The sequence below is a fragment of the Anguilla rostrata genome, chromosome 1 (genome assembly GCF_018555375.3).
Source record: "Anguilla rostrata isolate EN2019 chromosome 1, ASM1855537v3, whole genome shotgun sequence".
NCBI lineage: Eukaryota > Metazoa > Chordata > Actinopteri > Anguilliformes > Anguillidae > Anguilla > Anguilla rostrata.
In genome coordinates, this window is record NC_057933.1 from 48564498 (window position 1) to 48576833 (window position 12336).

General features: G+C 44.0%; 1 protein-coding gene across 2 annotated transcripts in view; it reads left to right on the forward strand.

Moving 5' to 3' along the window:
• The first annotated feature begins 3796 nt into the window (after window positions 1-3796).
• Window positions 3797-12336, forward strand: part of nacad (NAC alpha domain containing) — a 31490-nt gene continuing 22950 nt past the window's right edge. Inside the window, exon 1 of one of the 2 annotated variants that reach the window (XM_064339549.1) lies at window positions 3797-4169. Coding sequence is in view for 1 of the 2 variants with exons in the window: in XM_064339540.1 (XP_064195610.1) it covers window positions 4081-4165 (85 nt within the window). In the remaining variant the exon portion in view is untranslated. The remainder of the gene's footprint in view (window positions 4170-12336) is intronic. The other variant, XM_064339540.1, reaches the window with a different exon arrangement.

Here is a 12336-nt window from a genome sequence, read left to right on the forward strand (position 1 = left end):
GACCAGGGTTGTAGACACTGTGCTAGGGTCCACTCATCATCCGATGCGGTGCACCACGGGTACCGGATCATCCCGGCCGTGGATCCGGCACGCGGTGGGCCCCCTTGCCCAGTGCTCCCACAGCACGTGGGGTTCAGGCAGTCACACCATTGTTCTCTACTTCCTGATTTGGCTTTGCACTTCAGCGCTTCTCTTTTCACACCTGCGTTCATTATGCTTTATATTTAACCGTTTTATTTCTGCCGTAGGTGGGAAGAACGATTCCCCGGCCGAAGGTGAATGTCTGTGCTATTCTGCGCCGGTATTCTGAGGCTGTGTTCTCTACCATACGGCCGTCATTGTTGAGAAAGGCCGGCAGCGGGTAGCTTCGCGGCCCGGTGTTTGGCCCACGCGTCCATGCTGGAGTGCGTGCGGTTTCCTCTCAGGCCTCCGGGAAAAACATCCTGAACACGCCGCCCACCTCCTCCTCCCTGCTGTGGCTCACCTGCAGGAAATCTGCAGTCCGCTTTCCTGAGACACGTTAGCAGCGTCTGAGCCCGTTAGCTGTGTCTGCCGCTAACAGAGGGAGGCGGGTTAGGAGGCTCCTGCTTCTTTAGCATTATCCAGGCCCTGTATTGGCCTGGGAATGGCAAGATGAAGGCTCGGGAGGTGTGAAACCCTTACGAGACTCGTGCTGGCCGGAGCTACCATATGCTGTCGATCGCTGATTTGTGTAACTGATAGAGATTTACTGTCTACAGCAAAGGGGCATTGGTTGATTTAGATGAGTTAGCCACTCGCATCATGATACGTCCACCCATGTTAAGCATTCATGAAGTCTCGCATTCCTGTGAGGAATGGGATTCATTTAATAACAAAAGTGAGGCCAGGATGTGTCAGAATGTGGTGCTAATGTTTTCTTCAACTCCAAGCCTTGAGATTGTAAGAAGCTCAGCTGAAAGCCTGGGCTTCTACAAACAGATTCATGGGACCCCTCTGCTGCCCCTGTCCTACATGTTCTGTCATGACACAGTGTAGTCGTGCACCACCCACTGAGGGCTGGAAGAGCTGAGCGGGCCTATGGCCTGACCCTATTGTGGCTCATGTTAGCTGTGCATTGTTCCTTCTGTGCTCCGTGTGTTCGGCCTTCGGACAACTGAGCTCTGTGCATGGGTCACAAAGAGCTGCCTGTGCATCAGCTGTTCCTGCACCTACACTTCTTCCACACTGACTTGTGTACTGACTCTCATGTTTCCAGGAAGTCTTGATTATGATTACAGTAATGAACCATGTGATTTGGCAGTTCAGAGTTAAAGCCAAAGAGCCATTTGCTGGTTATAATGTGAGAGGGAGTGTATAATGCAGGGCAGGTAAAGTGGATAAAGATGCATAGTTATGAACTGTATGCTTTTCCTCTCAAGAGCAAGTGATTCTTTGACACTATTTTTTGGATTAAAATGAAATAATCATATGACATCACACTCCAAAATGCATGAGCAACCAAAAACAAACAAGCAAGGCTTTGAAGTGATTACCACCACACTGGCATTTCTTCATGTCTTCATGACTGTATGCAACATTCCATATTTGGTCACCAGGTTGCGCTGAAATCATTTCCCATCTTTTGATTCTTGCACTGCAGCCCTCTGACACAGCACCCTTCTATCCTGGGCTCTGAATCTCATCAGCAGTTTGTGAGAAGGCAGAACATGGTTCAATGTTGATGCCTTGTGTGTGTGTGTGTGTGTGTGTCTGCGTGTATGTGTTTGTGTGTGTCTGTGTGTATGTGTTTGTGTGTGTCTGTGTGTATGCTTGTGAGAGAGAGAGATAGATAGACAGGCTGATCAGGGACAGGTATGGGGTGACAGCTATGTGCTAAGAGAGGGTTCAAGTGAGACTGTCTGGGTTGTTGATATTACTTAAGCTTTTTGGTGAAGGACATTTTTGAAACTTACAGAACTTTTTCACAACCACCCAGCTTTACAATGGTGGGTATAGGGGCACTCATTTTAAATAAAATATGTTTAATATAATTCCATGTGCGGCAGCTTACAGACAGATACTATTGTTATTGTATGTATGAACAGATTAATAGTATAGCTTTTATTCACCTTTATAAACAAAATCAAATTAAATCAAGTTTATTTGCATAGCATTTTTACGGAGAACTGTGACACAGACACTTTACAGAGTAACAGAAGGAAAATTGGGCAAAACCAGACCTGAACCCCCAAAAAGCAAGTGAGGTATAAAAAAAAAGTGGGTAGAAAAACTCAAACAGTGGCAAGATAAAACTCTATGATGGGACGAAACCTCGGGATGAACACGGCTACAGAGGAGAAGCCCATACACTGCTGGCCGGCCTATGGTAAAGTAGAGGTAAGTCAGTTTTTATATTGTAATGTAAGTAAGTATTTCTTTCCTTCAGAGTTATCAAATGGGATAAGTGCTTCCCTTCATATCCAGAACCAGGGTTTGGGATCTCACATTCATTGTGTTGATTATCAACCTTTTATCAGCAGCTCTGCAGCTGTAATAATAGCAAAGTGAGAAGCTTCTGCCTGTACAGCTGAGTGGACTGAGGAGCAAGTAGGCTGAACACATTAGATTGTCTGTGTGTTGTTGGAACGGGGGTGGCGATGGGACAATGCTGAAAGTACCCCCCATTCTAGGAACACAAAACTGAAACTGACTGCACAAAAGAAATGACCGCATGCACCGTGCGACATCCTCCCGTCTTTGTGTCAGTATGGTAAACCCCCAAAATCCCCACCTCCAAGAGCCACCCTCCCCCAGCACTGCAGTGGTGAAAGAGTCTCCACTCTGCACCTTCCTTTGCTTCCCTATGTTGCACAGCACAGTTGCCATAGGAACCCCAATTGTGTTTTCTTCCAAAGTTCATCCCTCTACTTGAACACTGCAGAGCACTCAGGGGGTGGGGGGGGTTGAGGGATGGGCCCAGGCCCCCCCCGGTCTCGGTCACTTCTCACGTGGCCCAGTGTGCACTCAATGATGACTCAAAAGCATGTACGTTCACCGAACCGTCTTAGCTCCCTCCCCTTCACACCATGTTCCCAAATCACCGCGTCCCTCCCAGGGGCTGTGTCCAATGAAACAACAGATGTTCATTTCTTTGTGCGACACTGTTGTGTTGACGGACGCACCAGGATGCTTTTTACGTAACGTTAACATCGAGTCGCACCTGCCTATTCACAGATCTCCTTTATGAAAACCCAGCATTTTTCACATGTAGTTCTTTTCAGGTTAAAAAGCACACAACTTGATTGGTAAGAGATCTAATGGATGCAAGTGTTCTGCGTTAAGCATCTGCGTTCTGGTTAAAGTGTGCATGTGCGAGATAGGATCCAGGAACAGATGCCTTCCTTCCCTAAGTGGTCTTGAGTCCCCAGGGACAAAAGGCTGGGAAGAGAAAGAGAGAGAGTGGCCTTAATTATCTGCGTTTGCTCTATATCTCTTTCCATCGCGCTCCCCACCCCCTCTCATGCTCTGCAGTGTTAACCCAAATGTAGGCCCTTTATTTCATTTACCTGCTTTTGTATTGGCTTACAACTCTCCCCCCTCCTCTTTCTTGCCTTCTCTCTCCCCCTCCTCTCTCGCTCTTTCCTCCTCTCCTTTTCTCTTCCCAGCTCTGCAGTGTTGGGCAGCCTCCTCCAACAGACAGCCGCAGGAGCCCGGAGAGGCGGGAGGAAGGCGCTGACGTCATCGCCGAGGCTCCAGTCACGGGCGGGGAGGCGAGGGGGAGGGCGGGGGGAGGGCGGGAGGGAGGCGGCTCCGGGAAGCCCTGTAATGAGAGAGGATTCTGCGGCGCACTCTCAGACCCCTCATGCGGACGGCAGCGCGGCTCTGCAGCACCACGGAGAGAGAACCCCTCGCGCTCAAACACGCGCAGCCCGGCCCTCGCAGCGCACACGCGCACACGCACACGGACCTGCGCGGGGAACGGAGCCCAGCACCGGTGCTGCCCGCAAACAGGACGCCGAGAACCCGCTCCTCCTCCTCCGGTCGCCACCTCCCCCATCCGTCACCTTGACGATCTTTCTCTCCCTGTCCTCCCGGGTTGCTTCAGAGACGTAGGGAGTCATGCCAGGGGAAGCGGCCCACCGGACCGTCCCCTCTCCAGGCTTGCCTGAGGCGGGGCAAGACAGCACGGGCATCCCCGGACCAGGTAGGTGAGACGTGGCAGTGCTGGGGAGGGAGGCTAGAGAACTAGCGGCGATGGAAAGGCAGAAGCGCGTTTTTTTACTGAGACAGAGAGCAAAGGGGCGCTCGGGTCCTGGGGGGTAGTAAAAGGTGGGTGAGGCCTTAAGGTTTGTTGTGACCCAGCCCAACCCAACCCATTCTTTTAATTCCCCCACGGGCACCCTCAGGCCAAATTTGAGCCTGAAGTTACGGAGGCACCTCCCTCTGTGGAGCATGACGCAGCAGGGACAACAGGGCCTAACGTCGCAGAAGATTTTCACCGTTATGGTGGTGGGGGGGGGCATTAGGCGGCTGGTTTGGAAAATGCTACCCTGCCCTCATCCACTTCAAATTTTAGACCTGTGAAGGGTCAATAAGCAATAAGACATTCAAGTTTTGGAGGTGCACCTTGAATCGACTCTGTTGTATTCTACTGTACTCTCTATGTGATGCTGGCATCAGGAAGGGAGGGGCATGATGGGAGTGTAGGTGATGCAGTAAACAAACGGGGAGTCTTCGGAATGGAAGCATCGAATTACTCTGGATATTGCTTTTGGGTAAAATCTGTGCTTTTTGACAATGCATCTACTGTATTTTACATTTAGACAGATGCTAAATAATGCCAGGATTGTGAGAAAAATAACAATACTTTCATAGACTGTGTGGCATTTAGCTTTGAATGTTTATTTAGCACGTACTATCCAGATTGACATACAAGGTTGTCATGGTAAAATAAATTACAGTATGTATCATATGAGAAAAGAGTAATAACAACAGAACAGAAACACAGTAAATTAGCATGAAGCTGAGAAAGTGCCAAAACATAAGCATACAATAGCTGTATTCCCATTCTCCTAACAAGTACCCATAGGAAAAACACACGTCATGTTAATATGCTAATAATGCGCTAACCTGTTTGTTTCATAGCATTCTCAGCACCTGCAGCCACACCATATTTTTAATGTGTCTTGCTAACCTCCCCTGCTAAGATCTCAGTCAAATTCATATAAAAAATAGCACATCTGTAACACTCAGGGCTCGCTGGGCTGCCTCTCTTTCCAGTGTTTAAAGGATTTAGCACTGCGTAGGGCATTTCAACATCCTGTCCAGTTACATTACATCATAAATCGAGAAGAAAAAAAACAAACAATTGTGACTTGATGTGCCAAGGGCTGGACTGGTAGTGCTGCTCTGAAGGGGTTACAGACTGGTTGTCTTTGATGCTGTCTCGTGGCAAGGAGAGAGAAAGGGGAGGAAGGGGGAGACAGAGACAGAGGGAGGGGGTGTCCCTGTAGGATTATCTCCTAGTTCTGATGGCCACCTGGGGGACGTGCTGAGCTGTGGATGGGACAGCAGACCCATCAGTAATCAGACCCGGGAGGAGGGGGGGGCTGGGGGGTGGAATGCTAAAAGCTGCCCTGACGCAGCACGAACAGGTCCTGGCCTACTCTGGAAACTAATGCAGGGAAGGAACACGGGAAGGAACTCCAGGATTAGAATGCTGCTCGAGTCACCTCGCTAAAAGGCTTTATTTTGATGGTCCAAGGACTGACAAAGCTTGCACAGTTGAGGTGCATGACAGCGTAGAGACACACCCTAAAAATGCGTTGAGAGGAGGTCTGTCCAGTTCGGCATGTTCTCTCAAGTGAGTGTCATTGATGTTAGGTCAATTGGAGGTTAGAGGGGGATCTGTGCATCCGTGTGTCCGTGTGTGTGTTTGTGTATGTGTGTCCGTGTGTGTGTGTGTTAGCATGTGTGTGCGGGGTGGGTGGGCGGGGGGGTGGGGTTGTACAGTTATGTAATACTTGACATCATTCCTGATGATCTGATGATGTCACCAAACTGACCATGGCTAATCTTTTTCGTGGTGACTCGTAAGAAACCTGGCTGGAACATGGTGAGGTTACTCTGTTATTCTGGCCGATTGTATCTGTGGTTTAGAGTCCTGTTCTGCTCTATATCTCTGTTTACCAGTCCTACAAGCCAGACACAGGGTTTGCCACCCCCTCAAACAAAATGTACACAGCTAAAACAAAAATATGTTTGAAAAAGCAAACGAACATTCATTCTCCAGCCGCTGTAATGTGCATATTGAGAGCACACAGCCTGACTTAGAGATGTTATGTAATGGAAGATGAGCAGCCCTGATGTCTCAAGGCAGTACGTTTCACATTTCATTATGCAGCAGAGTTTTTTGTCCTTTCATAATGACCACGATTGTTCAAATGAATCAACCTGGTTGCGAGGTGAGGACCGGGAGAGAGAGGGTAAAATTAGCTTTAAATTTTCACAAAATATGACTCAGCAAACTGGTATAAAGCAGAAAAGAGCCCTCACTCAGGCCAAGCGTACATCACAGGGCTGGTTTTCGGGCATTTTTATTTATTAATTTTTTTACACCCTGCGATGCTGCTTGTGCAGCTGTGACATTTTTAGATGAGCACAGCATGAGAGAAAGGGAAGGAGAAAAGCAGAGGGGCAGTGACTGCATCAGAAACCCGTGGCTCTCGCTTTCTTCCAGGGTGAGCTAGCATCCGGGCTGGCAGTGCTTCAGCAGGGCTGAGCTGCCATGTTGGGCATTGGAGGCCATGTCACCAGGAATCCAGCTGGCTTATCAGCTAGTATGAGCTCATTGTGAGATGCCCCAGTTCAGAGAAAGGACTGAAAGAAGCCCTGTTTGTGGCTTTCAGTGCTAACTGTATTATGATGGTAACACAACCGTCAGTCTCTGTTCACTCTATACAGTACATGCAGCCCACTGGTTTTTTATTTTTATAAAATGGTGCTTCTTGCTGAATACATACACATTTTCAATCTGGGTCTCCAAATTTAGCAGAATAGCCAAAAATCACTAACAGACTTGGAGGAATATCAAATGTTCTGTTGTGAGCAAATTATTTACAGACTTAAAGCATAGGTTACTTGGCATCTTAGGTTCTCCAAAACCATGCACAAAAACAGTTTTCATTAATTTTTTATTTAGGTTATAATGAATAGTCAAATTCAAGTTTTGCATCTTTTTACAGTACAGAGCCATTGGAAGACACCGTCATGCTCTTAAATGGCTGTCTTGGAAAACACTGGCATTTTTCATAAAGAAGTATTAAATGGGCACTGGGACACATTTATACCATTAGACTGCTCTCTAGGATGCAGATCAATTGCAATTGATGAGTGAGATGGAATTTCTTGTCAGCAAAGCAGATCTATTGCATTGTGTAGATATATGTAGGCTAATAAATTAATGTAATAACATCATAAGTTCATGTGCTAAATACATATAAGCAGTTCATGTAGCTAGTCCAAGTACTCATTACCGTCTGGGAGATATTCAAGGCCCTCTGCAAAGTTAGAAGTGTTAGGCATTTATCATGATGCACTACATACACAACAACACACACACACGTTTTTTTCTCGGGCAGGATACTTTGTAACAAATGTGCTCATCGTGTGCCGTCCACTGTTGCTGTGATGCAGCCTACCCTACACTGCACTGCCGATATACAGTAGACAGTCATAGATTACTACAGTTACTAGCCTTTAGATCAGCTTACAAACATATTTATGCAGATTTAGTATTTATAAATCAGTTATTCCCCACACTAATCTTCTCAAATTGACCGATGAGGTTTTCTTTGGTTGTCAAATGAGCTTGGTTTTGTCAATTGAGTTCAATGGGCAGAAAGCTCTTTTGCACTTAACACGCACACTTCTGGGTTCTTAGATACCAGGCCCCTTCCAGCCTCTACAGGTCCTGCACACTCTAGTTTATGCACACAAGACAAGGATTTTTACTTTTTTATTTTTCCTTTAAAGGTAAAATCCTAAATCCTCATAAAAGAAGTATATGATATCATGAACATTAATTTCATTACAGGGCTCTACATTAACAGTAGCCCTGGGCTACCAGTTTTTCGCAAATTAGCAGTTTTGCCTACATATCTTTGCAAACTGGTTGCCCATGGTCAGTAATTTGCAGTAGATTTCAGTATGGTTGTAATTAGCTAATGTTAGCGAGCCAGGTACCTCGGTTCCTAGCAGTAGCAGACACTTGTTGAGGGCAATGGTGGACATCATGGCTTCTCTAGGAATATAGCCAAAGCACACCAATGCATACAAAATGCAAATTTAGTCAGGGCGCATAGTGTGTTAGCTAGATAATGCAACCTGCCAACATTGCAGATAGCAATCTTGTTCCAAGTAGCTAGCAGCAAGAGCATAATGATGCTTATATACAAATGCATATTTAACGGTTAGGGATAATCCATGTTGAGGTGTATGATATATATTCACATATTTAGACTATATATAATTATATAATACTGATGCATAATTCAAAGAAACACCCAATGTGAAGCTGGCTAGATAGCTAGCTAGCTATCGACCCGCTTTGCATCAGAATTCAGCTATACTGTCGTATTATAGTGAAACTGTTTCCATGCAGTTGAATGTCTATGTGATGAGATGGGAGCCAACATAGCAAAAGATAGCACAACATACTTTGTGTACAATTGCTAAATTGTATAAATATTTAATAAAAAATTTCAAAATCTAAATTGTATTATTACGATCAAACTGCTTAGATACTGTAGATCAGTGTTAATTTAACTAAGATATCTGATGTAAAACAAGTGATGGTAGACTTACCCCCTCATATTTGCACCAAAATATTAACCACCATCAACTCTAAACAAAAAATGTAACAAATATATCATATGCATTGGTGCTATTAAACTATTTGCATAAATATGTGGATTACACACAGCAAATCATCTGCATTTACATAAAAAGATGAAACAGACTAAATGGCTGGTGTTGTGATTATTTAGCTAAGTAAAGCTGATATTGCCATGCCCAGGAAACACTATAGCTAGCTTGCCATGATAAAAACTAACTAACATTAACATTTCCGAAGTATCTCAAACAACATAGACGAAGAACGTCAAGTTGAGCATCCCTCCTCATTTAGCTTATTACTCTTCTTTTTGCATTTCTTGGCTCCTGAGGGGTAGAGTTTTGATGCCATATACATCAGCTTGAAAATTCTCTATTCTCACTCTTACTCTCCCACTCTAATCTCAGTTAGTGAACAGTCTAGCCCACTTCCCAGTTAGGTGCCTGGCAAAATTAGATACAGGCGATGCTGTACAGTAGTCACTACGTTACTTTTATCAGGTGTATTAGCATTTCTCTCAAACGTGCACATCTTTGCGCAACGTGAGAATAATACCAACATGGATATATTAATAAATAAATAAACAAATAAACGAACACCACACAGGGGTCACTTAACCACACTGGGGCCCTAGGCGGTCACCAATATGGCCTAATAAATGTAGCTCAGTAGTTAGTTACCAATCACTAAATTTTGCAATAATTTCAGTTATTTAATGCGCTAGCCAGCTATCTAGTCCAAACACTCATATCACTCAACAATATATTTTCACCAGTGGAATGTGTTAATTTAATAAAATTTGTTGTAAGTTTATATTGTGGTATTATTTTACACTGGTGGAGCCAAAAGCTACTGATAATTACACAAATTAGCACAAAATTATGCAAGTTGTGCACTGGAAGTGAAGTCTTCGTTTAGCTACAATGTGCGACATTTCTGCGATATGAAGAGAACCAAATTTAACATGGCTTTATTGTCTGGCAAGTTCCCAGTTAGCTTGCCAGCTGCTAACTTTTGAGATGTTAAAGCCAGCTACAGAGCCTTTTAGCTACCTTCAAAGCTAAGAAAGCTACATATGAGGCTACTAAGTTAACTAACGTACCAATGACTTGTACGTATGCATACACAAAACAACGTGCCAAAGTACACAATTATATCATAGCCTTGTATCCAATAAGGGGTTGATATGTTGAAAGGACACCTGGACCGGAAACAGATCGATGCAGATTTTTCAGGCCCACCGTTTTTGCAATTACACCAGCAAGTCAACAGAGAATTATGTATGAGGCTTGAGAATAGTTGATTGCATTTGTAGCCAATTTTTACCAGTTCAGCTGATCAATTTTGGCCAATTTTGCTACAAAGCAGTTTGGTCAATCTGGGATGCGATATTTATAGCCCTTGGCACGCCATTTTACATATGGGGCAAAAATGTATACAAAACATTTATTTATTGTAGATTTGCCCAAAAAATTAAACATATTTTCAGAATCTGCTTCAGACTTTTTAGTATGATTCTGAAAATTCTGAAGCAGATTCTGAAAATATGTCAATTTCTTTTAGGGTTGTGCACTGGAAGTGAGTTCCCAAGGGCGCCCCCTATCCTGGTAGGAAGGTATGGAGGTTGCGTTGAATTCACCCTGCCTGCGGGAGAGTGTAAGAGCAGCAGTTAATGGACACTTCCTGTCCTCATCTTTCTTTTTCTGATGCCACTTCATCTCTGAATCCCAGCTTTCTTAGCATGTGAAGGTGATAACTGCTAGAGTTATTGGACTTTAGAATGTATGGGAGGAGGGGTCAGAAGAGTGGGGGTTGCAGTGATGGAAGCACTTAGCCCCAGGCTTATATTTGTGTCTAATTTACAACGGAAGCACAAAATGATAAAGGACAGGAACTTCAGATCAACCACCAAGTGCTGAAGGCTCAGTCCCATTCTCAATAACATGGATGATACAGCATTTGTTTATTTTTCATTAACATATCCTCGAAAATTTAACAAGTTCCTCTTTGATTGTATGCACTGCTGTCTGATTGGCCCAGTGCTCCATGTTATAAACATCTGCTTTGGAAAAGTCTGAATTTGTGTGCAATTTGGTTAATGTTATCTGACCTCTGCCAGCTATCATTAAAGACTGTATTACTAAAAGTAAACTATTTGGGGGATCAAATATTTATGGTTCATAGCCAGTTCTTTCATTGAAAACTCCATTGTGCCTTCCACTTCCAGACATCATTAAGAGAGAATTATATAATATTTTTTTATTTAAAACTGCTTCTTATTTTTCTCCTCCATCTGCTATAACACAGGTGTGGAGCCCTCAAGAAAATAAAAGCTTTGCCTCATCTGCTGTTTCAATTTTCTATAGTTTTTTTTTTTCTATTGCTGTTTCAATTTATTGTCAGAAAGAGTTTAGTGTTGGTGCAGTCATGCGAATAGGTTTGTATAAGGCTTCATTTATTTAATATGTCTAATTAAGCTCTAGACATTGATTTAGAGGGTCTATCCCCCCAACACTAAGCCAACATACCCGGCAATTGCTTTCTTGGGCTCCTATTCCCCTCTCCCTTCAGAGACGATTACATCTCACTTCCTTTGTTCATAGTAATTGGGTTGCAAGAGAAAGGAAAGGATCCTTTAGGTTGCCTCTCGGCAAGTGGACCAGCAAACAGCGTGCAGACCTGGGGAAGCTAAGATGTTAATTAAGATAGAAAATGTTCTGTGGACGTCTGGGCTCGAACCCAGTAATATCAGTAAGAGCTCAGAATTATTTTCATACGAAAACTGTTTTGGTTAGTTTGCACAAAGTTGAGAAAAGTGAAATTCTAATTGTTTTGGATGTACCAAAATATGCTCTACTTAAATAATATTTACAAGGCTGCCAAGTAAATGCATTTCAGTCAGAACAACTCACATATTTAGATTAAATATATTAATGAATATGCAATGTAATTATTTTAGATGTGGCGCATCAGTGTACAGTAACTTATCAAACAGGGACCACGATACATCTCCTCTACTAAATGGCAGAAATGCCAAAACCCCCAAGCAGCAGATGATCCAAGTGCCAAACCCTAAAACTATGTGTTTACCAGAGCACCTGCTGTTACCTGAAAGATCAGGGGACCATACTGATATCCCTCCAGTACGGAGATGGAACACAAGCTGTGGTCCCCGATTAGATCTTGGCCATACTAACATTATGTGATAATGGTAGAAAATTATGCGTACAGCACAGCACTTGCTGTTTCCTGAAAGATCTGGGGACCATACCAGTATCCCTCCAGCACAGAGACTGATCACAAACTGTGATCCTAAATCAGACATTAACCATACTAACATTATATGATAGTGATGGTAAAATATCTGTACAGTAGAGCACTTGCTGTTTCCTGATGATCAGGAAGTCCAAGTTTATATCCCACTGCAGGGTCAACCTGGTGATATAGGATCAGAAAAGGACATGCTACTTTTAAATGGAGTC